At 52.1% G+C, this 27,098-nt stretch overlaps 2 protein-coding genes across 8 annotated transcripts; both read right to left on the bottom strand.

The window, feature by feature from the left end:
* Window positions 1-3,828: 3,828 nt before the first annotated feature.
* Window positions 3,829-13,503, bottom strand: NEU1 (neuraminidase 1). Of its 6 annotated transcripts, none has more exons than XM_035030545.1 (7): window positions 13,249-13,503; window positions 12,595-12,787; window positions 11,382-11,644; window positions 10,590-10,772; window positions 10,208-10,430; window positions 9,985-10,104; window positions 3,829-3,961 (listed from the first exon to the last, which is right to left on the bottom strand). In XM_035030545.1, the coding sequence occupies exons 1-7, from the start codon at window positions 13,408-13,410 to the stop codon at window positions 3,837-3,839; spliced, it is 1,269 nt and encodes a 422-aa protein (XP_034886436.1). In that variant the 5' UTR covers window positions 13,411-13,503; the 3' UTR covers window positions 3,829-3,836. The 6 variants fall into 6 exon arrangements, with proteins under 6 accessions (XP_034886436.1, XP_034886437.1, XP_034886440.1 ...); XM_035030546.1 differs by having other exon boundaries at window positions 10,590-10,769; XM_035030549.1 differs by having other exon boundaries at window positions 11,571-11,644.
* A 383-nt stretch (window positions 13,504-13,886) lies between these two features.
* On the bottom strand, window positions 13,887-27,025 carry SLC44A4 (solute carrier family 44 member 4). 2 transcript variants are annotated; one of them, XM_035030467.1, is made up of 21 exons: window positions 26,992-27,025; window positions 25,011-25,059; window positions 24,400-24,473; window positions 24,194-24,272; window positions 23,105-23,204; window positions 22,899-23,024; window positions 22,674-22,734; window positions 21,237-21,324; window positions 21,064-21,147; window positions 20,565-20,800; window positions 20,359-20,458; window positions 19,170-19,262; window positions 18,768-18,870; window positions 16,149-16,402; window positions 15,967-16,061; window positions 15,791-15,894; window positions 15,606-15,679; window positions 15,316-15,386; window positions 15,117-15,211; window positions 14,960-15,044; window positions 13,887-14,081 (listed from the first exon to the last, which is right to left on the bottom strand). In XM_035030467.1, exons 1-21 carry the CDS (start codon window positions 27,023-27,025, stop codon window positions 13,957-13,959), a joined length of 2,130 nt encoding a protein of 709 aa, XP_034886358.1. In that variant the 3' UTR covers window positions 13,887-13,956. The 2 variants fall into 2 exon arrangements, with proteins under 2 accessions (XP_034886358.1, XP_034886359.1); XM_035030468.1 differs by lacking the exon at window positions 22,899-23,024.
* Window positions 27,026-27,098: the final 73 nt, after the last annotated feature.

Raw genomic sequence — 27,098 nt, 5'->3', positions numbered from 1 at the left:
GATCGAGCCCCACATCGGGCTCCTGGTTCAGCGGGGAGCCTGCTTCTCCCTCTCCCTCTGCCTCTCTCCCTGCTCATGCTCTCTCTCTCTCTCTCTCTCTCTCTCTCTCTGTATCTCTGTGTCTCAAATGAATAAATAAAATCTTAAAAAAAAAAAAGTCACAGTCCCAAATAGAGCCATTTAAAAACAAAAAAAGAAACAAACAAACAAAAAACAGTAGGAAGGGGCGTCTGGATGGCTCAGTCAGTTAAGCATCCGACTCTTGGTTTTGGCTCAGCTCATGATTCAGGGTTGTGAGATGGAGCCCCGAACTGGGCTCTGCACTGGGTGTGGAGCCTGTTTATGGATTCTCTCCCTCTCTCTAGCCCCTCCCCCCTAAAAAAAACAATAGAAAGAATAGTACAAAGAACACCCATATACCCACATCTAAATCCAACAATTGTCAACATTTTTCTGAATTTAAAAATATGTCAATGGGGCACCTGGGTGGCTCAGTCGGTTAAGTGTCTGCTTTCGGCTGAGGGGCTCAGGTCATGGTCCCAGGGTCCTGGGATGCAAGCCTCACGTGGGTCTCCTGGCTCAGTGGGGAGCCTTCTTCTCCCTCTCCCCTCTGCTCTTGCTATCTCTCTCTCTCTCAAATAAATACAATCTTGAAAAAAATTAAAAAAAAAATATGTCAAATATATATATTAAATTAGGGCGCCTTGCTGCCTCTGTCAGTAGAGCGTGTGACTCTTGATCTCAGGGTCACTGAGTTCAAGCCCCATGTTGGGCCTAAAGCTTGCTTTAAAAAAATAAAGAAAAGTAAAAAATATATACATATATATATTAAATTATATACACATTTGGCAGGCTCATTTCAAAGTGAATCACCATGACATTTTATCTCTAAATAAATGGCAGGTTTTTGTTTTGTTTTGTTTTGTTTTGTTTTAATTTTAAGTAGGCTCCACACCTAGTGTGGAGCCCAACACAGGGTTTGAATTCTGAGATCAAGACCTGAGCTGAGGTCAAGAGTCAGACACTTAACTGACTGGGCCACCCAAGCATCCTGGCAGTTATCATTTTTTAAAGAGCCAGTATCCAATCAAGGATAAAGCACATTATTTTTTGTTACATCTTGTTAGTCTTTTGATTCTAGAATGACCCCCTTCTTTTCTCCTTTCTGGGACATTGATCTTTTGAAGAGACTAGGCCAGTCATCTTGTAGAATGTTCCACATACTGGCTTTGTCTAATTGTGTCCTTTTGGTGTTTTGAACTTGTTCCTCAATCTTCTCTGCATTTTCTTTAAACTGGAAGTTGCCCCTAAAGGCTTATGTAGATTCTGGTTACATAGCCTGGGCAAGAATACTTCATGTCTGACATTATGTATTACTTTCTTGTGGCCTGTGTAACAAAGTACTACATAGTTGGGGGGTTACAGCAACAGGTATTTATTTCCTCACAGTTCTGGAGGCCTGACGTTTAAAACACTTTCCCTGGGCCAAAATCAAGGTGTCCACAGGGCCTTATCTCCTCCAGAGACCCTAGGCGAGAATCCATTCCTGTCTCTTCCAGCTTTTGGTAGCTGTTGGCATTCCTTGTGACTTGTGGTTACATCACTCCAGGCTGTCTCTGTGGCACATCGCCGCCTTCTCTTCACTCTGTGTGTGAGTCTTCCTCTGCTTCCTGATACAACCGTATAAATGATTGCATTCAGGGTCCACCAGATAAGCCAGGATAATCTCCCATCTCAAAATCCTTGACTCAATCACACCTGCAGATTCTCTTTTCCCCTGTGAAAGGTAGCATTCACAGGTTCCAGGGATTAGGATGTGGATATCTTTTAGGGGATCATTTTCAGTTTACCACATGCTATGTGCTTCACAGGGCCTTGGATCAGGGGTATCATCATATCTACTTGTCCCATTCTTTTTTTTTTTTTTTTTTTTTAAGTAGGTTCCATGCCCAATGTGGGGATTGAACTCACAACCCTGAGATCAAGAGTCGCATGTTCCACTGATTGAGCCAGCCAGGCACCCCCTACAAGTCCCATTCTTTTTTTTTTTTTTTTAAGATTTTATTTATTTATTTGAGAGAGAGAGAATGAGAGACAGATAGCAAGAGAGGGAAGAGGGTCAGAGGGAGAAGCAGACCCCCAGCTGAGCAGGGAGCCCGATGCGGGACTCGATCCCGGGACTCCAGGATCATGACCTGAGCCGAAGGCAGTCGCTTAACCAACTGAGCCACCCAGGCGCCCTACAAGTCCCATTCTTGATCTCAGCTTGATTACCCAGTTAAAGTGGTGACCCCTAGATCTCTTCATTGTCGAGGTACTTTCCCCGCTTGTGACTGACAAGATTTGGCACCATATGAATGAATATCCAGTTCCCCATCAACCTTTAACCTAATGGTTTTAGCATCCATTGACGATCTTTGTCCGCGTAGAGGAGGAAAGTGTTCCCTGACCCTCGCAGGGTCCCTGGCTGGGTCTGAACATTAAGACAAATACACAGAAAAAAGGCATACAGATTTATTTAATATAAGTTTCCCATGACACTGGAGCCTTTATATGGAAATGAAGATCCAAGGACACGGTGACTACTTGTTTTTCTGTTGGGTTGAACAAAGAGAGGCAGTTGTGACAAAGTGACTAAACTGTGGGGAGGTGACAGGAAATCGGAATTATTTTAACAGTCTGTTTGTGTAGCATTCGCTCAGTCTCAGCCTCTCGTCCTTGATAATGAGAATGTCTTCCTTCCTCCGGCTACAAGGAGGGCACCTTTCACATGGGAGCTTTATTTCCTGCTTTCAGGAAGAAAAAGGAAGGACAGAGGGCCTTCTTTGCACCTACTGTTTTTCCAGTGCCTTTAACTCAAAATAATCAATATGCCAACACCCCATGTTTGGGGCGACACGCTCTGAACTCCTTCACCTAAGTTAGTTCATTCAGGTTTGCCAAATGATTTTCTAATTTGATTATCCTTCCTCCCCTTATTAGATGATATTCTGCTGTAAAAGAAGCAATAAGTATGTCATTTCACCAACATTTATTTATTTGAGAGAGAGAGAAAGCATGAGCAGGGGGAGGGGCAGAGGGAGAGGGAGAAGCAGGCTCCCTGCTGAGATCATGACCTGAGCCGAAAGGAGATGAGATGAGGAGTATTTTGTCAAAACTGAATTACTTGTTTCCACTGCAAAGGCAGGATAAATGATTCATTTTTTCCCTTTATTTACAGTATTGTGTGTGTGCGGAGTTGGTATAAAAGTCTCCTCCAACAGTGGCAAATGAATTCCCTTACTTCTTTTTATCCAGGAAATTTCCCTGTGGACCCTTTGACCTTATCAAATGCCTTGCTGAGACCCAAACATTCTGAGACACTGATCTTCCTCTGATCTCTGTTTTTAAAATTGTGGCCAAGGAAATGCCCGTGTGTTTGGCCTGACATCCTCAGAGGACCCACGATAGTTCCTGGATGTTGCTCCCACCTCCAATAGCAAGGGCATCTCCACATCTCCAGGGATTTAAAAATAACAGAACCAAGATCGGTAATTGTCAAACAATACATGTCCCTTAAATTGGTTAATTGATAGCAACATAGCAAAATTAGATGGGCTTAAGATACTGAGGCAAGAAGTTAACTATGTATATATCATATACATATATAGTGTATATAATAATAATGTACAATTTATTATTACTACTTTTTAAAAGTAAGTTCTAGGCCCAACGTGGGGCTTGAATTCATGACCCAAAGATCAGGTGTCACATGCTCTACCACTGAACCAGCCAGGCGCCCCTAATTACATACACTTTAAAGAAGACTAATAAACAACATGTACTTACCGCTGAGCTTAAGATCTGGTACTGCTAAACTTGTGGCTTGCAGATTTGGAGGCGACAGAGGATGTGATTTCTGGTCCCAATCCCACAGGAGTGTGAACTTCTGTTAGGCGTTTTCCAGAGACACTTCCCTGACCTTGATCCAGAACAAAGTCAGAGGCCAGTTGATCCATTGAAGATGTGGCCTCTTGATACTTTGTTTACAAAAAGAGGCAGCCCACTTGTGAGCTGTAGTTTGCCAATTAGATTTTTAGAAATATTGCATTCAAACTTTATTTATCTTGATTCCTAAGTTTTTTGGTGTTCTCTAAACAGGTTAAGTATCTCCTTTCGGCTCAGGTCATGATCCCAGGGTCCTGGGATCAAGTCCTGCATTGGGGCTCCCTGCTCAGCAGGGAGTCTGTTTCTCCCTCTCCCTCCGTCCCTACCCCTGCTCATGGTTTCTCTCTCTCTCAAATAAATAAATAAAATAAAATATTTTATTTTTTTTAAAGATTTTATTTATTTATTTATTAGAGAGCGAGCGAGCGAGAAACAGCATGAGAGGGGAGAGGGTCAGAGGGAGAAGCAGGCTCCCCCTGAGCCGGGAGCCCAATGTGGGACTCAATCCCAGGATTCTGGGATCATGACCTGAGCCGAAGGCAGTTGCTTAACCAACTAAGCCACCCAGGTGCCCATAAATAAAATATTTAAAAAAAATTTTTAAAAATTATGCACCCAAAGTGCAGTCCTGCTTTGTTGGGGATGGGTTGGGGGGACAGGAAGAACTTTCTTGTTTAATTTTCAGTCCTCAGGTGCCTGGCTTTATCTCCTGACTGCAAATCTGAGATCCACTGAAACCCTGATTTCAGCACTGAGCATTGGCTGATGTCCGCAGGGCAAGCAGAGCCTCCAGGCCCACTTGATTTTCTGGATTCTTGCTTTCTATTATTTATGGTTTTTGAAGATTTCCCTTACTTTTCTGCCAGCTAAGCCTTACACTAAAAATGTGTTCTTAAAAATATTCTATCCAGAGTATTAGGAAAGGGAAACCTACTCTTTCATTGTGGTAATTTGAGTCAGGTTTTTTGGTGGTCAAAAAGAAGTGCAGGCTTTTGCCTTAGATCTTCTCTCCTAACCTTTCTTTTTTTAAATTTTTTAAAAGATTTTATTTATTGGGGTGCCTGGGTGGCTCAGTCGTTACGCGTCTGCCTTCGGCTCAGGTCATGATCCCAGGGTCCTGGGATTGAGCCCCGCATCGGGTTCCCTGCTCAGCAGGAAGCCTTCTTCTCCCTCTCCCACTCCCCCTGCTTGTGTTCCCTCTCTCGCTATGTCTCGATATATCTGTCAAATAAATAAAATCTTTAAAAAAATTTTTTTTTATTTATTTGACAGGGAGAGTGCACAAGCAGAGGGAGCAGCAGAGGGAGAGAGAGAGAGAGAAGCAGGCCCACGGTTGAGCAGGGAACCCAACACGGCGCTCAATCCCAGGACCCCAAGATCATGACCTGAGCGGAAGGCGGATGCTTAACTGACTGAGCCACCCAGGTGCCCCTCTCCTAATCTTTCTTTGGGCAAAATTGATTGACCTCCTCCTGCTCCTTCCTGGTAGCAACTTCTGGTTGTGAGGACTGACTAGTGAAAAGTATACCTGGTGCCTGGTCCCTGGTATTTGCTGCTCAACCTAAGTTGTTAATGATCTTTTCTCACTGTTTAAGGGCAGCCTGAGGACAGGGAGAGAGAGCCCAGAGTTCAGTCCTGAGCCCAGGGGCTGGGGAGAGGGATGGGGGTGGGTGAAGGGGAGGGGCCTGTGTTAGGGGCCCAGCTCCAGGCTAGAATGTGGCTGCTCGCCTAGGAGACACTGGCCAGGCTGCAGGCTATGTTTGCTCTGTCCCATTTGTACAGATAAGCACTACACCTTCCTCTTACAGCCTCCAGACATTCCTTCCAATCCCCCCTTTACATTAAAAGAGATCCCCTGTGCCCATCTGGGACCATACTTTGAGAACCACTGGCCTAGCTCCTTACCCACCCTGATCTGTCTTGCCTCCAGTATGAGGCACCCACCATGTGGCAGCTGTTGTGGGGGCATTCAAGGTGCTGGGGTAAATAAGCAGGTTTGGTCCCAGCCGGCTATTAGGGTTACTTGTTTTTTGGACATAAATTCTTCCTACTGAAACAGTTTCTCTTTTGAGATCTTTTTTTTTTTTTTTTAAGATTTTATTTATTTATTTGAGAGAAAGAAAATGAGCAGGAGCGGAGGGGCAGAGAGAGAGGGAGAAGCAGGCTTCCTGCTGAGCAGGGAGCCCCATGTGGGATTTGATCCCAGGTCCCTGAGATCATGACCTGAGCGGAAGGCAGATGCCACCCAGGCTCCCCTTGAGATCTTTTCTACAGTGTTTTGAAGTCTATTCTTCCTAAGTCTAGGCTAAATGGGCTCCTCACTTAGAGGGGAGTCTGCTCCAGATTCTCTCTCCCTCTGTCCCTCACCCCACTAGGGTTTATCTCTCTCTCTCTCAAATAAATAAATAAATAAATAAATAAATTTAAAATGCAAATCCCAGATTGATTCTAGAATACTGAACTTGCAGTTCTGGGATGGGGCCCAGGGATGGGGCCCAGGGCTCTGCCCCACACCCTCCTGGGGGAGGATCCTCTCTCAGCTGATGGTTCTTGGCTAAAAAGGAACAAGGTCACTCTTCACAAGCCTTCTGCCACATCTACTTAAATGACACAGTAGCTCATGGGTCAGACATTCATGGTATCATTTCCTTTCTTTCCTCCAGTATTTTTTTATTTTTATTTTTTTTAAGTAGGCTTCATGCTGGGCTTGAACCCACGACCCTGAGATCAAGACCTGAGCTAAGATCAAGAGTCGGACTCTTATCCGACTGAGCCACCCAGGCGCCCCCTCCCCCAGTATTTCTAAAAGCACTGTTGGCAAGACCTTGTCAGAGGTGCAATTTTTAGTGCTATTAGATAGATGTCCCAATTGCTGCAGACGCCACCCTCTCCGATCTTCTCGCATCCTCTCCGATCTTCTCGCATCATACCTATCTTGTGATCTGTATTAGAAAAACAGACCCCCTCACCCCACCAGCCATGCTGCCTGGGGCCTGGGTTTCTCTCTCCTTTCTTCCCTCAGATGTCCCCCTGCCTCCTCCTACCGGCCACAGATTCTTCCTCTATATGTCCCCTGTGTGGTTGGTAACAGTGTGGTTTACTGGCCAAGACAAAGTATTACATCAGTCAGTTTACTCTGAGAACTGGCAAGTAAAAGGGGGGAAGTTAAGCGTTTATCCTGCCTTTCCCTACAATGCTTCAGGGTAACCCAACAGCTTTGATGAGGGAAAGCTCTTTTTTTTTTTTTTTTAAGATTTTTTATTTATTTATTCATGAGAGACAGAGAGAGAGAGGCAGAGGGAGAAGCAGGCTCCCAAGGAGCAGGGAGCCCGATGCAGGACTCGATCCCAGGACCCTGGGACCATGACCTGAGCCAAAGGCAGACCCTTAACGATCTGAGCCACCGAGGCACCCAGAGGGAAAGCTCTCTTTTTACTGAAGAATTTCAGGTAATGGGTAGAAATAATAGAATTAAAAAAATCAACATTTCACAACCCCTCAAAATGGTTCAGGCAAAACCCATCTGTGGATGAAATTGTCAGTTGGAGGGTTGATGGGGGGAACTTACAAAGGAGGGGTCAGGCTGTGGCCACCTGAACCCACTGCTCAAGCTCAGCTTTACTCAGTACTTGCCCCCTGAGGGGGTACAGTAGGAAGCAGACACCACCTGGGAAGGGATCTTATCCTGCTGCCCTCTCCCCCGCCCCCGCCCCCAAAATGGATCGGCAGCCAGGCCTTCAGGTTTGATAACTGGAAATGTGAAGGATGGAGGAAGAAGTTAAATGACAGTCTGAGGAGCAAACTGACAAATCAGAGTGGAACGTTCTATAGGATAAATGTCTCTATTTCTGCATAGATGGTATCAAGAAAAATTGAAAGAGGGGAGGTGGGATGGCAGATTAATCTAGATTTAAGAGACATCAAAATGAAATATATAGGTTTTCTTTGGATCCTGATTTGAACAAAACTATAAATAAGACATTGAGACATTTGATGAAATTTGCACATTGACTGGATGGATATTAGATGATATCAGAATTATTGTTGGGGCGCCTGGGTGGCTTAGTTGGTTAAGCGACTGCCTTCGGCTCAGGTCATGATCCTGGAGTCCCGGGATCGAGTCCCGCATCGGGCTCCCTGCTCGGCGGGGAGTCTGCTTCTCCCTCTGACCCTCCTCCCTCTCATGCTCTCTGTCTCTCATTCTCTCTGTCTCAAATAAATAAATAAAATCTTAAAAAAAAAAAAATTATTGTTAATGTTTTGGGTGTGCAATGGTGTTATGGTTACATAATAAAATGTTCCATTTTTAAAGAATGAGATGCATACTTAAGAACGTAGGGGTGAATGTCACAAAGTCTGGGATCTGCTTCAAAGTATTTCAACCAAGGAAAGGAAAAGAAAAAAGAATCGGAGGAAGCAAATGTTGGACATGTGGGGCGTACATGGCGTTCATTAAGCTATTTTCTCTACCTTTGTGTTTTTAAAAGTGTCTGTAAGTGAGGGCGCCTGGGTGGCTCAGTTGGTTAAGCGACTGCCTTCGATCAGGTCATGATCCTGGAGTCCCTGGATCGAGTCCCGCATCGGGCTTGGGCTCCCTGCTCGGCAGGGAGTCTGCTTCCCCCTCTGACCCTCCCCCCTCTCATGTATTCGCTCTCTCTCATTCTCTCTCTCTCAAATAAATAAATAAAATCTTTTTAAAAAAAATGTCTGTAAGTGAAAAAATTGAAGTATTACCTTTTTTATCACAAATTCTGGATCAAATACAAAACTGAACCATATCCTCACACACAGTGGGATTATTCCACTTTTCCTATCTGGCGGAATGAATTAACCTAACATTTCTTAGATGTTAGGATAATTAGACAAGTAAGTTGAAAGTAAAAGGAATCTCTAACTGTAAGTGAATGTGACCCTTACTCCTCAGTCTTTAACATTCTTATCACCTCATCTAGGCATCATATTTTCTTTCCTCCTCCATATGGAGGAAAGTTACATATGGCTCTCCCACTCATCTGTAGGCTGCCCATTCTCTTCACAGCATCTGCCTGAGGATGGTGCTATTTTCTCACATAATTTGTCACCGTGCTTATTTCTCTGCCAGGTTGGTCTGGGTGAGAGGCTTCCCATCTGCATTTCACACACCTGCCCCCTGCCTCCCAGAGGACTCCATCTTAGCAATATGAAACAGGGCAGATTTTTAAATATCTCACAGGGCTCCCCCTGCTACTCCTCATTACACGTATGAAGATGAATCTGTTTTCCTGTGAGAAAGAAGAATGTGAAAGGGAAAGGAGGATTTAATGTGCCGAAGTCCGATTTCCACAGGCAATAAGCACACCAGCTTCCTCCCCAAAGCTCATTCCCAGCCTCTTACAAGTGTACACGAAGAATGGACATGAAGATGCGCACTGATAGAACCACACAGACTCCACAAATGCTCATTCTCCTTCATTAAAAACGTTAAGTTACAAATATTTCGATTTATAAATAGTCAAGGTGGGTGGGGCACCTAGTTCTTTACCCTGAATCCAAATATTGCCCTTCCAGAACTTTCACCAACCCACACCATAGCCCGCATCTTACCCCGAAGAGGAAGCTCAGCCTTCCCCAATTCCCTGAGTTCGCATTTATTCAATTCTACAGGCCTGCCTCGCCCTGCCTAAGAAAAGGACCAGTCATCGCCCCGGGAAGGCAGAAGGGGCAGGGGGCCAAACCCAGCAATGATGTGGAAAGAAAGTGCTCTCAAGCGAGGGCAGGACTTCCTGTGTGGAAGAAGCCAGGCTTGCAGTCCTAACAGAGTGATTTCCCTGTCAAAGAGGACTTGGTTTTGCAAAGGCTAGAGTCTAAAGGAAGGTGGAACTGTCTTTTAGTCAACTCTAGCAGATCTCTATGGACCCATGGGCCCAAAGGCTAAGTCCAAGGCCTTCTACTCCTGGGGCAGGTGTACAGCTCAGAGTGTCCCATAGACGCTGACTTTGGCCAGGGAGATGCTCTCTGTGTACTGGTTCCGGCCTTTCTCATACAGGACATAGAGCTGGGGGGCCTCGTCCTTCCTACCCATGCTGCCCTCCAGGGCTGCCAGTGAGGAGTAGCCGCTGGGGCCTGGCCACAGTTGGACCGTCTCTTTCCGCCACGAGGTACCATTGCTGAAGCTCCAGCGCAGGGTCAGGTTCACACCTGGGGAGGGCGGGAGGCTCAGGGGAGGGGCTCTGGGCGCACCTTCTCTAGATAAGGGAGGCTCCCCCCGCCGGCTCCCCCCCGCCCCCCGACAGACACTCACGGAACTCGGGATGCGCTGGATTGGAGAAGAAGACGATGCCGGAGCTGGTGGCTATGGCTCCTGCGGCTACCACAGGGTCCACGAGCTCAGGGTCAAAGGTGACGTCCCGGGGCCGTATTGTGTCACAGGCGTCGTAGCTGCGGAGGACTACCCGGCAGTGGCAGTGGTAGTTGTTCTGGTTCCGGGCGTTGATGGCGACCGAGCCATCTGGGAGCTCGTAGGGCTAGTGGGGGAGAACAGGGCTTCAGCAAGACCCGGGGACCCTGTCCCTGAGGAAGCAGGCGGCGGGGGGAAGGGGAATGGCACAGAGCTGGGCGGCCAGATCCTGGGTCTGTGAGGCAGGGCAGGCGGGGCGGGTGCGGAAGCGCCAGGGCCTCCCGACCTGGCACTCATCGGGGTTGAAGTCGTTCTCCCGCTTGGGCTGGCCGTAGGGGATGCCGCTGACCCCGCTGCCGTAGCGCCACGAGGCCCCGTGATCATCACTGAGGAGGCAGAAGACCCCGTCCCGCTCCAGCGTCCCATGGCCACACACGATGAGGCGGCCCTTCCGCGGCTCCCGCTGCTTCTGCAGGAAAGGAAGCTGCGGTCACTGAGGGAGACACTGAAGGGGCTCCCAGGCAGGGAAGGGGAACCCATCACCTCCCAAGTGGGAGAACACATCTGGTCCCCTTCAGTTCTGTCCCGGCTCCTGAGGGTCCCAGGAGGATCCCATAAACACCACTGCCTGAATCAAGGAGCTCTTTCGCAGAATGAGCTCCTTCAGGACAGCCGGGGCGTCCACAGGAGGACAGGTTGTGCGCAGGAGCCGGGGGTCTAGCCACAGGGGTGCGTGGGAGCTTAGAGCCAGGCTTGGTGTGCTCACTCACCAAGCTGAGCACCACGGACCACAGCACAGGCTTGTGTCTGCTCAAAGCAAGGGCTGCCTTTTCCCATTCTGCACAGGTACCACGTAGACTAATAAGGCCCTGTTGACAACCCCCAGATGGAAGGCGATGGCAAAGTTCCACCTTCCCTTGGGAGGCAGTTCCTCCCAGGATGTCCTTTTCTTCCAAGGAATGCCATCTAAGCAGAAACCTGACTTCACAAGACCTTCTCCCTGGGGAAGAAGCCCAACTGGGGGCATCTCCCAGACTCCTCAAAAGGCAGCCCCCTCCACCCATCTCAGGACAGAGACCTGGATGCCAGAGCCTGGTCCAGGGGCAAACATCTCGGTGCCAATATCCAACGAGAGATTCCGGGGAGGGCTCCAGGAAACCCCGTCATCTTTGCTCCACACCAACATGGTGGAGGCCACCTGGCAGCCAGCCTTGTGAGCGCAGAGGGAATAGAAAAGGAACACCACTCCTGTCTCCATATCGCTCACCACTGCCCCCAGGTTCAGCCCATCTGGGGTCTCCCCATCATCTACGATGAAAGCTGTCGGAGACCATGTGCTGCCTGAAGAGAAAAGAGAAGTAATCCAGGGTGAGCACTCTGAAGGTGCCCTTTCTACCACTCCCTGTTAATTTCCACCCCTTGGTAGGGACCCAAGGCCTCAGAGTGGCCCCAGGGCCCCACAAGACCTGCCCCACCTCACCTCTCTGATCTTATCTATTCCACCCTTGCTCACTCCATCATGTCCCCCAAGTTCCTTCCCATTCCTCATATACTTCTCTCCAGGAGGCCTCTGCACAGGCTGGTGACATCTGCCTGGTATACCTCTGCCACTCCCTCTGCTTTGTGCTCTCTCACTCTAGATCTCTCTCAAATAAATAAATAAATAAATAAATAAAATCTTTAAAAAAACTAAAAAAATAAAATTGCAACCAATCTCCAGCACCGTTTTATTTCTCTCCATTATATTTATCACTTTCCAACAAAAAATAAATTTACCTATTTATTATGTTTATTGTCTGTCTCCCCACAGACAATATAAGCCCCAAAAGGGCAGAGATTTTTGGTCTGCTTTGTTCACAAGTGTATTCACAGAATCTAGAATGGGGCCTGGTATATAGCAGGTGCTCAATAAATGTTTGAATGCTCAACTCCTAGGTGATCACAATTTCTAGATCCCTGCTCTGGACAGCTATGCCTGAGATGGGTGGAGGGGGCTGCCTTTTGAGGAGTCTGGGAGATGCCCCCAGTTGGGCTTCTTCCCCAGGGATAAGGTCTAGATCCCTGCTCTGAGCTTCCCTCCTCAATAAATGTTTGAATGCTCAACTCCTAGGTGATCACAATTTCTAGATCTCTGCTCTGGACAGCTTCCCTCCTCAATTCCCTCTACCCCTCAGGGACCCAGGCCTCCAGCTCTCCCAGTGGTCCTATCCTATCCTCAGGGCCCTTGGGCAGGTCAGGCTCCCCACCCATGCAACCCAACACCAGCCCTTGCCACCCAGGCATCTTTATACCCTGGTCAGTGGATCTCCGAAGAGCAATGAACTTGGCCCCCTCATCCGATGTGGACATTTTTCTGGCCTCGGCGAAGGCAAGGAGAGTGCCCTGAGGAGTGGTTGTGATGAGCGGGATTCGGAAGGTGTGCACAGAACCGATCTGCCTCCCGCTCACCCACAGCAGCTGCTCCATGGTCACCAGCGGCTGAACCTGCGAAGGGAGGAGGAAGGAAGGGTCAACGGACAAACTTGACTTCGGGTTTTAGGACCGGTGAATAGTGGCTCCGGGTCGAGTTTCCCTGGGAAAGCCAGGGTGTTGGGGATCAGAGTGTGGGTGGGGGGCAGAATGAGGAAGGGGAACCGGAGGAGAGTTTGGAGCAAAGCTGGGGGGGCTCGGAGCCGGGGAAGGGCTATGAGGGGAGAAGGCGCCTTCGGGCAGCGCGGGGGTGGGGGACCTCCAAAGGGAACGAACTCGAATGAAGAGGAGACTCGGAGGGCAGGAGAACAAGGGCCCGGGAAGGGAGAGGGGTTGGGAGCGGATGGAGGGAACGGGGTCTGAGAGCGGCGGGAGAGTCCCTCGGAGGAGGGGGTCTCAGCAGCCCGCGTCCCAGGGGGCGCTGGGCATAGACGACCCGCGTGAGTCTGGGATGGGTAATACGAGGGGAGACTCACCAGACTGAAGTCGTTCCTTATCCCAGCCCCAAATTCTGCCAGAGACAACAGCGGCAGGAAGATCGCGGCAAATACCTGAACTCTACATCCTCCCCAGAACCCCGGCATCCGCGGTCCCCCGGGCCTGCCCAGGAGCACTGTGCCGAGTCGGTTCGCCATCATCTCTTCCTGGGCAGCCGGGACCCAGGCCCCCAGGGCTAGACGCGGGCTGGAGTCTGTCAGCTGACCGGGCCCTTTAAATGCCAGCTACTACTCCCCCCCAGCCCCCCTCCCACAACTCCCCCAACCCGCCCGGAGTCCAGCCACCTGCCGCACTTCCGCGACTCTAATTGGCCCTCACACACTGAGACTCCTCACATGACCGGAACCGGGCCTTCCAATTGGCTCCTTTTGAAGCCTCGGAACTTGTGACCCGGACTAGAAGCTTATTGGCTGGGATGAAGAAGGGCTGACATCACTCCGCAGGAACCTTTTGATTGGCCATGGCTCCTGGGGCGTGTTAGAGGGGGCGGGGCCTATTTTAAAGAGCCAGGCGGCGGAAAAAAAGCTGCAATTCGTCATGGAGGAAATAAAAGTCCCGGACTTTTTGAGAAAACAAAGTATCAACCTTTAATAATTTTTTTTAACTACAAAATCGAGATCTGGAAGGCGGGGTGAGGCTGGGAGGCTGTACAGGAGGGGTGCAGCCCTGGATCAGGGCCGCGTCTCTCACTTCTTTTTCTTCTTCTTGTCCCCTGGGAACGCCTCGTTTTTCCTGCCTAGGATCTTCAGAAGGGATTTGGGCATGTAGTAGGGCCGGTCCAGGGAGCCGTCGTTCCTCTCCAGGTCTTCCACTGAGCCGCAACAGAGACCGTTAGAGTGGACCCTCGGGAGCTACCCCACTCCCCGGGAAGATAGGGGAAGACGAGACTAGCTGCCTGGTTTCAGGCTGCACCACCACGGGCTGTTCTTTTGGGCAGTTTTGGTAACCTATATGTAATCTCGGTTTCTTGGTAAAGTGGGGTCAGTAATACTGTAGTTCATAGCGTGCTAGAGCTTAAGAACAGAAATGCATGTCAACCGCGTACTGCAGACTGCAGTGCATACTAAACCCTGAATGGATGTAGAGCTGACTCTTGAACGACACAGGGATTAGGGGCGCTGACCCCCCACGCAATCAACAATCGGCCTATTGCTTTTTTTCCATCCGAATTTTATAGCCTACTGTTGACCCAAAGCCTTACTGGTAACAGTCAGTTAACACGTATTTTGTATGTTATATGTACTGTATACTGTATTCTTACAATAAAATAAGCTAAGGAAGAGAAAATGTTAAGACAATCCTAAGGAAAAGAATACGTTTACAGTACTTACTGTATTTATCGGGAAAAAATGGGGTTGTTCAATGGTCATAGGAGGGTGAGCTAATCCCCACTCACTACAGCCACCTGCTGGGAAGTCTCTTGTGGCCGTTCTACCTTCGATTTTCTACGGAGAGATACCAGAGGCCTCTGCCCCGGAATGCTCTTTCTTGGGAGACCCTGCCAGCCTGGCAGCTCATTTCCTCTTTTCTTCCGCAAGCCCCTGGCTTGAGGATGGCAGAAGAGGCTTCCTCTGAGTTTGGCTCCTTTAGCTCACAAAGCTGCTGTTTCTAGAAGTCCCAAGTCTCCAAAAAACCCTAAACAATCTGGTACCTTGAAATTTGGGGGGAGTGGGAGGGGCTGTCACTCACAGAAACAGAGGAAGAGTGTGTCCACACACATGCCAAAAACGCTGAAGAAGCCGCTGGCAATGACATAGGCCCCCAGGATGGAGATCTGGAAGATCCAGGGCATGTTAGAGTTCCTTCAGGGGGTTGGACAGTGAGGCAGAGCCGGGGAGTCACTCACCATGATGGGCAGCCAGTAATAGTTGAGGAAGGGGTTCTCAAAGTCTCTACCCAGCCCCTGGATGCGACCGGTGAAGAAAAAGAAGGACAGGACCCCTGGGGGAGAGGTCTGGAGGTCAGTGTCATCACTCCTCTGAGGTCACCTCGGCTGCCCTCTGCCCCTGCCCTCCGTCCGCGTAACTCCCAGCCCTGGCCCTTACCGACACCTCCAACCACCAGCAGCTTCCCGAAGAGCAGCAGCAAGTCTGTGACTTTATCCAGAACGACCACCCTGTATGGGAAGTTGGGGTGGGTCGGGCATGAGGGGGCCTGGCAGGGCTAGGAACTGGATTGGCTATATAAGTTGCTGTGACAGATGCAAAATGAAAATCGTTCACACTTCAAGATGAAGGCAGCAGAACATTCAACCAAGCTCGAGGCCCTGCTGAGCACCGCATGCCCACAAAGCCGGCCTTGGGTAGGAGATCCTGGGGGTGGGGGAGAGCCTGACCTGACAATGTTCCGCATGAGCAGCATGAAAGCATTTTTGGCGGAGACACAGAAATTCTTCCCGTAGATGGCGATCTGAGTGGGGTCGAAAGGTCAGAGTCACCTGTGTGGAGCTTACCTGGACCAGGGCGGGGGCCTGAGCCCAAGGACCCCAGAACAAGGGGCTGCTCGTGCAGCGGGGCTCACCATGATGTAGGCATTGCGGTTTAGGAACTTGATAAACTTCTCCAGACACCAGAGGCAGCACTTAAAGCAGCACATGATGCAGCGGGCCACAGGGTTCTGGGCTCCTGGGAGAAAGGGGTCGCTCATGTTTGGTCACTGTGCCCTGACAGCCCCACCCCAAGGGGCCAGCTGCTCACCTCTCAGTTTGCTGTCAGTGTACTCCAGAATGACTCGGGCTATCTGCACAAGGGTCAGGATGAGGGCTCCAAAGGCCAGCGACCCAGTGTGGTAACTGCAGAGGGGCCAGGCAGTCAGAGGCAGCTCCAGGGCCCCTGAGACTCCCAGGCTCACAATTCCCAGCCCCCGGCCCCAGGCTTACCGGAGTGTGCGGATGAAGGCAGAGCTCAGGGGGAAGGTGGGGATGTCCCGGGGCTTGTGGAAGGCCCAGTAGAAGGAGGCAAAGGCCCCAGCCAGGACACACTGGCCCAGGGCCAGTACCCAGTTGATGGTCCAGAACAGACCCAGGACCCCGTAGATTTGCAAATTGAAGAGAGAACGCTGAACCAGGCCTGTGGATGAGTAGCTCTGGAAGACGCACCCCAGCCCTGGGCATGAGGAGTTCACGGGCTGGGCCTGGGGGTGACAGAGTACGGTCATTCCCAGCCAACTCCTGCCACTCCGAGTAGAGGGAGGGAAGTAGCGGCCTCCCTGAGTTGGGGAAGCCATTTCGTTCCAGGAGATCCTTCTCCAGGTTCTAGTTGGGTTCAGATTGCCTAGTGTGTGAGAGTAATTAGCTTTCCTTCAGTCTCCATATGGGCACAAGAGGTCCCAGGCTGCATGGGCCAAGCCTGAATGGTGTGAAGGCAGCGTGACCAGCACCTAGCTCTCTCCCTGGCGCTCAATCAGCAATCCCCTCTAAGACAGCCTCTGCAGGGACGCCTGGGTGGCTCAGTCGGTTAAGCGGCTGCCTTCGGCCCGGGTCATGATCCCAGGGTCCTGGAATTGAGTCCCGCATCAGGCTCCTTGCTCAGCAAGGAGTCTGCTTCTCCCTCTCTCTCCCTCTGCTTGTGCTCTGTCAAATAAATAAAATCTTAAAAAAACCCCAAAAAGACAGCCTCTGCAACTTCAACCAAAATGCTTGCTAGCAAAAATGAACACACTGGGAATATTAGATGGTATTAAGGAATTATTGTTAATCTTGTTGGGTGTGATAATGGTATAGTGGTTAGGCTTTTTATTTATTTTTAAATTTATTTTATTTTTTATTTTTTTGGTTGTGTGTTTTTTTCTTTTTAAGATTTCTTTCTAGAGAGAGAGAGAGCAGGGAGAGGAGCAGAGGGAGAGGGAGAGAATCTGAAGCAGACTCCCCACTGAGCAGGGGGCCTGCCCCAGGCCTCAATCCCATGACCCTGAGGTCATCGCCCTGAGATCATGATCTGAGCAGAAATCAAGAGTCAGATGCTCAACCGACTGAGCCACCCAGGCGCCCCTTTGGTTATGCTTTTTAAAGTCCTTATCTGTCAGGGCACCTGGCTGGCTCAATCTGTAGAGCGTGCGACTCTTGATCTTAGAGTTGAGTCTGAGCCTCACGTTGGGGGTAGAGATTATTTAAAAAAAAAAAAAGTAAAAAGTGCTTATCTGTCGAGATCCATCCTGATGTGTTTACGGGTGAACTGGCACATATGTCCAGAATTTACCTTAAAAAACTCCAGGAAAAAGGATTGTGGGGGGTGGGGGAGTGGAGATGGATGAAACAAGGACAGTGGGAAGGTGAGAGTTTGTGTGGGTTTGAAAATTTCCACAATAAAAAGTAAAAAACACAGAAGTAAAACAAAAATCAAAAAAACCCAACAACCCTTTCCAGCAAATGTGACAAAAATCTTAAGAATTGCTGAAATTGCTGTGTGTCTTCAAAAATTTTTTTTTTTAAAGATTTATTTATTTGAGAGAGCGAGAATGAGAGAGAGTACATGAGAGGGGGGAGGGTCAGAGGGAGAAGCAGGCTCCTCGCTGAGCAGGGAGCCCAATGCGGGACTCGATCCCTGGACTCCAGGATCATGACCTGAGCCGAAGGCAGTTGCTTAACCAACTGAGCCACCCAGGCGCCCTCAAAATTTTTTAATAGGAAAATAACTACTTTCCACTTTGTAACTGTGGGTTTCTAGCAGTCTCCACTGCTAGATCCTGAACAAGCTGGAAGCGAGAACCAGGTCATTTGGAGCTTTGCATACCTAGTGCTTGGCACAGGGTGGGTCCTCCCTAAATGTAAACCAACCTCCCTCCCTCTCCTGTTGTAGAGTGGGCTAATGCCTGGGAGCAAAGCCCCATCCCAGCTTCCAAGAGGTGGCCCCACGAAAGCTCTGAAGACAGCAAATCCCCTGCAGTCCCATGCACTTTCTGGGAACCCCAGAGGGCAGAGTGTGGGGAAGCGGCTTCTCTTCCCCGCCCCCCCCCACTCAGCCCCACCTGCCTATTGCCTAAGGCACTTTGTTCCCAGGAAAAAGGCTTTAAAATGAAACAAAACCCATCTACAGTTATCAGCTCTTATCAGGTGCCAGACATTGTACAAAGCACTTTACGTGCCTGATGTCATTCAATCTTCTCAGCCACTCCGAGGGACAGGTATTATGATTGTCTCCATTTTACAGATGAATGGACTGAGACTGGAGGCCCAAGTGGCTAACAGTCCTCCTGGCAGAGGCCAGTTCAGGGGAGGGTGGGAAGGGCCGACCCCGCTTTCCCAGAGCCACACGCCTCCTCCAGCCTCAGTTTCCTTCTCTGAGTAGGGGTGGCTGAGGGGGAGGCATACTGGATCCAGAGTCCACTACTGGCCCCCTTTCTGGCTCTACTGGGGGCCTGTCATGTGACCTTGAGGGAACTCCTTTTTCTCTCTGGTCCTCAGTCTCTGCTGCACAATGAGGGATTTGGACCAGCTGGCCCCTAAGGTCACCTCAGCCCTGCTGGTGCCCACCACCATGTCCACCCCAAATCCCCTCACCATGGGGTCGCACGATGTATTCATTTGCACTTTCTCACAGCCGGGCAAGCTGGCGTTGGGCACCCAGAGGACATATTGGGGTTGCCCGGATGTGGCCAGGTACCCAGAGGGGAGTCAAGGAAGAAGGCATAGTCACATGGGGGTCTCCACGGGTACGTTCCTCAGGGACACCTTCCCAGGCACTTGCGCAGGTTGTTCACTGCAGAAAGGGTTGGAAATCAGCCTGGGCTCAGTCTTTCAACTCTGTCCAGGGGCGGGCCTGTGTCTGCCCGGAGAAAGGGGCACCTTCTTCCCATTGCACTAAGGCATTGTACAGGTAAATACTGCCCCTTCCCCGCCGCCCCCCCAACCCCGCCACCGACCCCCCCTCAGAAGGGCCTTGGCCATGTGGCCAAAGGATACAGGGCAGTCATGGTCCAATAGACAATGCAGATGAGCAGGAGGACAAAGGTGACCAGAGGGTAGAACAGGGTAGACATCATCTGCCCCACAGCCCTGTAGGGAGGTAAGAGTAGTCCATCAGTATGGCCCCGGGCCCCAGCGCCCACCCATCATCCTGTCCTGGGGCTGACCCTGATAAGGTCCCCACTGCTGCCCTTGCCAGGGCCTGCTCTGTCCCCCAGGCTGGGCACACAGTAGGTGCTCACTGAATGAACGGAATTGAATAAACCAGGCTCAAGGGACCCTTAGAGGAAATCAGAGTAGCAGAGGAGCCACCTGGGGCAGCTTCAGGGAGGATAAGGGAGCAGAGTCCTCAAAGTCCGGTCTCCTGACGGGCTCGGCAGGTAGGACCGGGGTGGGAACAAGCCTGGGCTCCTGCCATCCCACCCCTCAGCCACCACCACGGCAGCCACCTTTCTGCCCGCTCCTCATGGAGAGCCTGCTTCCTGTTCTGGGAACCTGACAAGACACTAACTCATTTAATCCTCATGACAACCCTACGAAGAGGGAACTATTTTTTTTTTTAAGATTTATTTATTTATTTATTCATTTGAGAGAGCGAGAATGAGAGAGAGAGAGAGAGCACATGGGGGGGGAGGGTCAGAGGGAGAAGCAGACTCCCCACTGAGCAGGGAGCCCGATGCGGGACTCGATCCCTGGACTCCAGGATCATGACCTGAGCCGAAGGCAGTCGCTTAACCAACTGAGCCACCCAGGCACCCCTGAAGTAGGAACTATTATTGGCCCCCACCCCCCGGGCACCTGGGCAGCTCAGTCGGTTGAGTGTCTGCCTTTGGCTCAGGTCATGATCCCAGGGTCCTGGGATCGAGTCCCGCATCAGGCTCCCTGCTTGGCGGGAAGCCTGCTTCTCCCTCTCCCTCTGCCTGCCACTCCCCCTGCTTATGCTCTCTCTTCCTTGCTCTCTCTCAAATAAATAAGTAAAATCTTTAAAAAAAAAAAACAAAACTATTATTGTCCCCATTTCACAGGTAGGTAAACCGAGTCTCAGACAAACTGAGTCACGCGGCAGTGTTAACCACTGCGTAACTCTGTCCTTCTCTTCCGGGGCTCCCCGCCACCTTCCCAGCACTGCCATGCCATGCCTGCACCCCTGTCCTCTGCCCCATCTCCCTCCCAGACAGGTTCTGACTTGCTGGCCTCCTTCAGGAGGGCGATGGCGATGCAGATCCGCTGCCGCAGGAAGATCAGCAGCAACAGCAGGATGCCTTCAAGCACAGCCAGCACGATCACTGGGGGTGGACAGGGAGCAGAGGGGCCTGCGTCAGGGCCGGGGCTCGGCAAGGGCCGGGCCAGCCCCTGGGCGGCTGGTGGTCCGGCAGCGGGCAGGGCACTCACAGGCAGCCAGCCAGGTCTCCTGAACGTTGCGGTAGGCGCCGAGGTTGGTGGTGATGCCCAGCTGGTTGATGGAGGCACCCTTGTCCCGCAGCACTCGGTACTCCTCCCAGCAGTGGTAGATGCCGTATGCCAGCACGCCCAGCACCCCGAGGATCAGCACCAGCACCAGCGGCCCGGCCACCAGGCGCAGAAGCAGGATAAACAGCAGGCTCAGGACCAGAGCCACACCTAGGGCGCTGCAGGCAGGGTGAAGTAGTTGAGAGTCATCCCTGGGCCCCTAAATCTTCTCCCTTTCCGAGGCTCCCGAATGCCTCACACTCCCCATGTCCCCAGGTTAGATCCCCTTTCTCTTACAAATCTTGTTGGGTGTGGGGTCAGTTCTGAGCTCCGGGCTCCTCCTCCTCTGTCCAAAGTTTCTGCTTCAGACATTGGGCTAGGAGCCAGAGGAGGGGGAGGGAGGGCAGCAGGGAAGGAGAGAGTAGGGGGACCAGGGACTCACACAAGAATCCAATGCCAGGACTGGGCAACATCTTCGAAAATCTTCACAGTGATGTCACGGGCACTGAGGCTGTCAAGAACACCGCTTCGGCGGGGTGGGGGGGCAGAGTCAGATGGGGCTCTTGGGGGGGGAAGGGGTACGGGACAGAGGTGTGGGGGCAGGAGGATGCCCACCTGATCCCGTGGGAGATGGAGGTGTTGCTGGGGATCCCTGGGAGTTCGGGTGGAGTGCTGTTCGCCAGCGGAAGACAACGCCCCAGAGCTGGGGGGAGAAAACCGGGGCTCCTGGGTGGGCAGGCCCAGAGCTTTGCCTTGAAAGCCTCTGGCCTCCACCCAGCACCCGAGTGGCCTTAGGGAAGGCAGGAGAGATGGGCTTTGCCCCCCCTCCCCACCCAGAGAGCTGCTCTTGACTCCATAGCCAAGAGGGAGTTCCTGCCCCGCGGGGCCCCAGCCAGCTTCTTTCCCGGTCTCTCAGGACCACTTCCTCCCGTCCTTGTCTCTGCCAGGTGGAGACCCGCATTTCCTCTGGCCTGACTCTTACATTCCACCCTCCACCCACCCTTATACTCCACCCTTCAACCCCCCTCTGCCCAAGAGTCAGGGAGACCATGCCTCCTCATTCCCGGGCTCTAGAGCATTCTGCTGCTCAGACACTTCCAGCAGCTCTGCCCTGGAGTGCCCACGCTCCCTGGCCAGGCTTCAAGGCCCCACCATCGGAGCTCAGCCCACTTTCCCCTCACCTCTACTTCTGCTCTCCCTGAGCCTCTCTCTGAGTGTTCTCCCTCCAGAAATCCCATCCATTACTCCCTGTTCAGCTCCATCTCCATGTCACCTCCTCCAGGAAGCCTTCTCACCCCTTCCCCAACTCCTTCAGCACCTATTATGTGCCTACAGAATCCTTTATCTCCACCCTTCCAACGACTTTGCCAGGCAAGCTGGCTTTGGCATTTACATTCTAAAGATGAGGAAACAAATCTCAGAGAGGTTGAGTAATTGGCCCAAGACCACACAGCTGGAAAGTGCTGGAATCTGGATCTGAGTTTGGAGCATTCACTTGAGATCTTTTTATTGTACTTATTTGAGAATTGGCTGTTTTCTCATGCTATAATTAAAAATTTTTTCCTATTAAAAATACCATTGACGGGGGGGGCGGGAAAAAAAAATACCATTGACTATTGGAAAGAAGAACATATAGAAAAAATTAGAAAGTCAACTGCGAGCCCAGTACCCAGCCACATTTGCTTGTGAGTCTGGCTGGACATCCAGTCTGCTCCCAGTGCACAGACATTAACGTGTGTGGGTACATTTGCCCAGCTGTGTTTCTGTGGGATGCTCATGCAGTGTCTTTGCCAACATCTCTGATCTCTGCACCTAAAATGTAGCTCGAACCGGGAGCAGTTTCATCTGCCCTGTGACTCGCCTGGGTGCCTGTGCCCAGCAGGTGCACAAGACGGTAGGGTCAAGATGCAGAGAGCAAAATGAAGACCCGGTGCTAATTCCAGTTCGGCCAGACAAGCTGCATGACTTTACTCTCTCTGGGCTTGGTTTCCTCATTTGAGCAATAAGAATACAGGACTAGATGCTGCCCGAGGAAGGAATGCAGCTTCTCACCTGGAGTGGAAGGGAGGAGGAATCCGGGGCAGAGCTCCTGCTGCAGGCTTTGGGTCACTGGCTGGGGGTTGGGGGAGGACATACAGACACACAGACAGAGCAGGATGAAGGAGGGAGCCCCCCGCACCACCCCCACCCCCACCATAGTCACCTACCCAACTCCCCGTCCCCCCACCCAGGTGACTCCTCCTTGGCCACAGGGATGACACTGGAGGTGGCTCTCACCATATCCCAGGGCACCCCTGGCAGGCAAAAGTTCCTGTCTGCCATGTAGAAGACCTCCCCAACCTTCTGCGAGAGCTGCTTGGCTTCCACCGTCCATGCATCCTTGGGGCAGGAGGACACACACACCTGGGGGCAGAGAGAGTGCTGAGGGGCTGGTACCTGGACCCTGGGGGCAACCGGGGCAGAGGTGGGTCCCCGGCTCTGACCTGGGGTGTGGGACACTGCAGGCCGTTCTCAGCGACCACGATGACGTTGGTGGCCAGAATGCAGCTGAAGATGTTGAAGTACAGAAGATACGGTTTATCTCTGCGGGAGGGAAGGAAGTGTGGGCATCAGGACCTGGTCAGGTGTGGGGAAAGGGGAGGACTGCCGGGGCCCTGGCTCAAGAATACAGTGGGCCCAGTGGAAGTGTGTGTGGGGCCCATACCCTGATGCACACCACTCAGCTCCTGGCCTTAGGAAGCTCAGTTCAGCTGGGAAGATACAGGAGGCACCCGGAAGACTTCCCAGAGTAACTGAGCATCGAAGCTGCTACCAAATGGCTAAGAGTTTTACGACCTTGAGCAAGTCACTTAACTGCCCACTGCCTCAATCCCATCAGGTGTAAGGTAAGAGGACCTGCTTCGTAGGGTTTCAATGAGTGTGTGTGTGCAAAGTACACCATCTGCCTGGAACGTAGTAAACGCCATGTCATTGGGAAGGTTTTATTATTTACTGAAAGTTTCCTGCTGGCGGAACTGATGGCATGGTTTCAGGGATCCCCCCTGAGTTTCAGATTAAGAAATCAAAAGCTCAGAGAGGTTGACTACCTTGCCCAAGGCCATACGACCAGAACTGACTTAGCCCAGTTGGGGAGTCAAACGCCAAATTCTGAACTTTAAAACCCATGCACTTAACCATGGCTCTGCCTCCCATTTTCGGAGGGCATCAGAAGCCAGCTGCTCAGAAATGGAGGCTGCTCAATGTGGCCTCGCCTGAGGAAACTCAGGGAGGCTTTGGCCCCCGGGCGGGGGGCAACAGAGGAAGGATCTGGAGCCTGAGTGTTGGAACCATGCTGGGGAGCCTGCCCCTCTTTTTTTTTTTTTTAAGATTTTATTTACTTATTTGTCAGAGAGCGAGCGCACAAGCAGGGGGAACAACGGGCAGAGGGAGAAGCAGGCTTCCCGCTGAGCAGGGAGCCCAACGTGGGGCTCAATCCCAGGACCCCGGGATCATGACCTGAGCCGAAGGCAGACGCTTAATGACTGAGCCCACTAGGCGTCCCGATCTGCCCCTCTTCCTGCCTTTGTACTCACTCATTAGCCCCTACCCCGCAGTAGGCACCGGTAGAGTTCCTGGGGTAGAGGACTTGCCGGGGGTCTCCGTACACCCAAGCTGGAAGCAGATGGAGAGTTGAATCACCAGAGAGTGGGACTTGGGGGATGGGGAGCAGCCTCGGGGATGGTCTTTGCTCTCCCCGCCTCCCACCACCGCCCCAGCACCGCGCCCGCTGGAAACTCACCCACGATCCCCACCACGATGTAACCCAGAATGAAGACAAGGAAGAGGACACAGCAGATGATGTCTGTGCAGCTCCTGGGAGAGAAGTGGGGGGAGGCTTTGGAGGGGGAGGCGGGGCGCATGGTTTGGAGGAGTCACGGGTTGGAGAGTCGGGGGATGCTGGAGAAGGTGTGCCGGTAGGTTTTATTTTATTTTTCTAAGAAAACCTTTTTCTCACAATGCACCAGGGAATAAATAAGAAGCGCTTGTTTCCATTTGTCCTCAGGAAGGTGTGTGTGGGGGAGATGACAAAAAAACCCCCAAATAACCGTTTTTTGGGTGAGTAAACTTCTGAAGTATGACCCAGAAAAGTAAACAACTCCTAAGTGCCCCGCTGGATGAATTTTCCCAAACAGCACACACCCGTGTAGCCAGCTTCCAGGTCAAGAAACAGAACCTCACCAGCACCCCAGAAGGCCCCTTGTGCCTGCCCCAGACAGAAGAGTTCACCCAAGGGCACCACTTTCCTGGGGCAGGAGTTTTCTTTTTTATAAACTTATTACCAATATTTCAGCAAATACAATGCAAAACGAAGACCCCCACCCCCTAGTTGGGCAGGTGCCCAGAACTTACCTGTTCCTGATGGGACCTCGGAAGGTGGGGTCATATTTGGCTGGCTTCCCTGAGGGCACGGGGAGGAGTAGGGAGAGTGAAGCCTGAGTGGATGTCTCTTCCCATGTCCTGTCCCTCCCACATCCTTCCTTGCAGTGTGATCCTACCCTGGCCCAGGATCCTCCCTGGACCTCAGGAGTTCAGGGGGAGATGGACAGGGGCAGAGCTGGTGGGAGAAGTTGGAGAGCAGGAGAGGTAGGATTAAGGCATGGGCAGCAGCTTCACTGCTCACCGTGAACTCCACCAAGTTGGCTTTGGAGGGAGGGGAAAAGGGGGCCTTAACAGGTTGTTTCCAGCTCACACCTCAAGGCTGGCAGCCAGGGAAATAGCCTTCGCCTCCTGCCCCCATCCTGGCCCATTTCTCCTGTGTCTCCCCCTGGCTGGGATGTGGGACTCTGAGTCAAGCCACCCCAGTGGCTCTCCCACCCCAGTCCTTATCCCTCTCCCCTCCCTGTGCCCAGGCCAGGGTGGGCACAAATCTAGAGCACCTCAGGGAGGTCACAGCCCCTCCCCACAGCTGCCCCAGGTCCTACCTCCACCCTCTGGCCCAAGGCCGCAGAGAAAGAGACTGGAGCCAAAGGCATTAACTCCTGCAGGACCTGGGCAGGGAGGGGCCCCTGTAAGGCCTCCCCACCCAAAGGGACCCCAGGCCACTGCCAGTCTCTGGGTGAGCAGTCAGGGTGACACCTGAGCCGGGTGGTTGAGACTGTGGTCGGTTTAGATTGTGGCCATGTCCTGTTCCTGGTCCTCCCTGAGTACACACAGGGAGGAGGTGGGGCCAGGCAGCTAGGGTCCTGTGTTGGCACAGAGCAGGGAGGGCAGAGGGTTGGGCAAGAGTGTGGGAAGGGGTGAGATTCCTTCTCCTTAGGTGTTCTGGACTCTGTCCCTCCATGGCTCTCACACATGAGATCAATGATTGACCCAAAGCTGTTCCAGGAAGTCTGCTGGGGAGGCCTTACTGTTCCTTGTCCTAGCCTGCTTAGGAACCCAAGCTTTGCCTCTGGGAGGCCCCTCCCTTGGGATTCCCTCCCCTTCAGACCAGGAGCTCAGACCTCTAAGCCCCAAGGGACCCTGCAGGCAGGCCTGTGGCCCTTACTGCTTCACAGGGAGCCCAGAGGCTGGTGTCCCAGTTCCCTCTTGTCTCAGAACACCCCACCCCTAATCCTAGGGGTCTCTGGGACAGGCTCCTGGCCCTGCGTCCTCACGGAGATTCTGCAGATAGGCTCCCTGCTCCCTCTCCCCTTGCCTTACCCTTCACAGGAAGCCCTTGTGAAGCCCCTGCCCCTATCTTTCATAGTACCCTGAGAAGTCTTCCCCTCCTGACAGAGACCCCAGAGGCAGGACCCGGCCCCCTCTCCACAGAGGCCCACAGCCCTAACGCCTCACAGGACCCCCAAACACACCCCACTCCTGCTGTCACTGCTCAGAGACCCTGGGAAGCAGACTTCTAGCACCGTTTTTCCCTCAGAGACCCAGGGTCCAGACTGAAACTCCTCTTCCTTACAGGGACCCCAGCTGTTCCTCCTGACAGGGGCCCAGACCCCAGCCTCACCCTTCATGGGCTCTGCAGCACATAGACCCTCCCGGCCCCTGAGCCCCATCCTCCTGCTCAGGACGCTGACCCTGCCTTCTTCCATTCAGGCTTTGCTTCCCAGGGCCCTGCCCTGAGGGACCCAGGTTCCAGCCCCAGCTCCCCAGCTTCACTCTCCAAAGTCTCCCTGGCAAAGGCCCCCAGACCCTGAACCCAATCCTCCTCCCAGGACCCTGACTCTACTTCCTTCCATCAGCTCTTTCCACACCCTCCCTTCAGGGACTCAGGACTCCCCTCAGCCCCTCTCCCTGGGGCCAGCCCCAGCCATCGCTCCCCGAGAGCAGGCCCAGCCTGGCCTCCCCTCCCTCCGAGGGTCCTGGGCCTCTGCCCCAGCCTTGCCCTCAGACTCACCATAGGCCTCATCCCCGTCCTGTTTTCCCCCCATGGTTCAGTCTCCAGAGTGATTGGAGCCAGGGAGACCTAGCGACTCACCTGCCGCCCGCCCCGCCCTCCCACAC

The sequence above is a fragment of the Mirounga leonina genome, unplaced genomic scaffold, assembly GCF_011800145.1.
Source record: "Mirounga leonina isolate KUSES-001 unplaced genomic scaffold, KU_Mleo_1.0 Mir_366, whole genome shotgun sequence".
NCBI classification, from domain to species: Eukaryota; Metazoa; Chordata; class Mammalia; order Carnivora; family Phocidae; genus Mirounga; species Mirounga leonina.
Note: the sequence above shows the minus strand (reverse complement) of the source record. Positions and strands in the feature narration are given on the sequence as shown.

Bases quoted from the DNA above. Each gene is read 5' to 3' on its own strand.
- NEU1 (XM_035030545.1), bottom strand. From the start codon at position 13,410: ATGATGGCGAACCGACTCGGCACAGTGCTCCTGGGCAGGCCCGGGGGA. The intron at 12,788-13,248 runs GTGAGTCTCCCC...CTCCCTTCGCAG, and splicing joins TAAGGAACGACTTCAGTCTG to GTTCAGCCGCTGGTGACCAT. The intron at 10,431-10,589 runs GTCGGGAGGCCC...CTCCCCCACTAG, and splicing joins TCAACCCCGATGAGTGCCAG to CCCTACGAGCTCCCAGATGG.
- SLC44A4 (XM_035030467.1), bottom strand. From the start codon at position 27,025: ATGGGGGGAAAACAGGACGGGGATGAGGCCTATG. The intron at 23,025-23,104 runs GTCAGAGCCGGG...CTCTGCCCCCAG, and splicing joins TGCAGTGTCCCACACCCCAG to GTGTGTGTGTCCTCCTGCCC. The intron at 22,735-22,898 runs GTGAGAGCCACC...CCCAACCCCCAG, and splicing joins CAGGGGTGCCCTGGGATATG to CCAGTGACCCAAAGCCTGCA.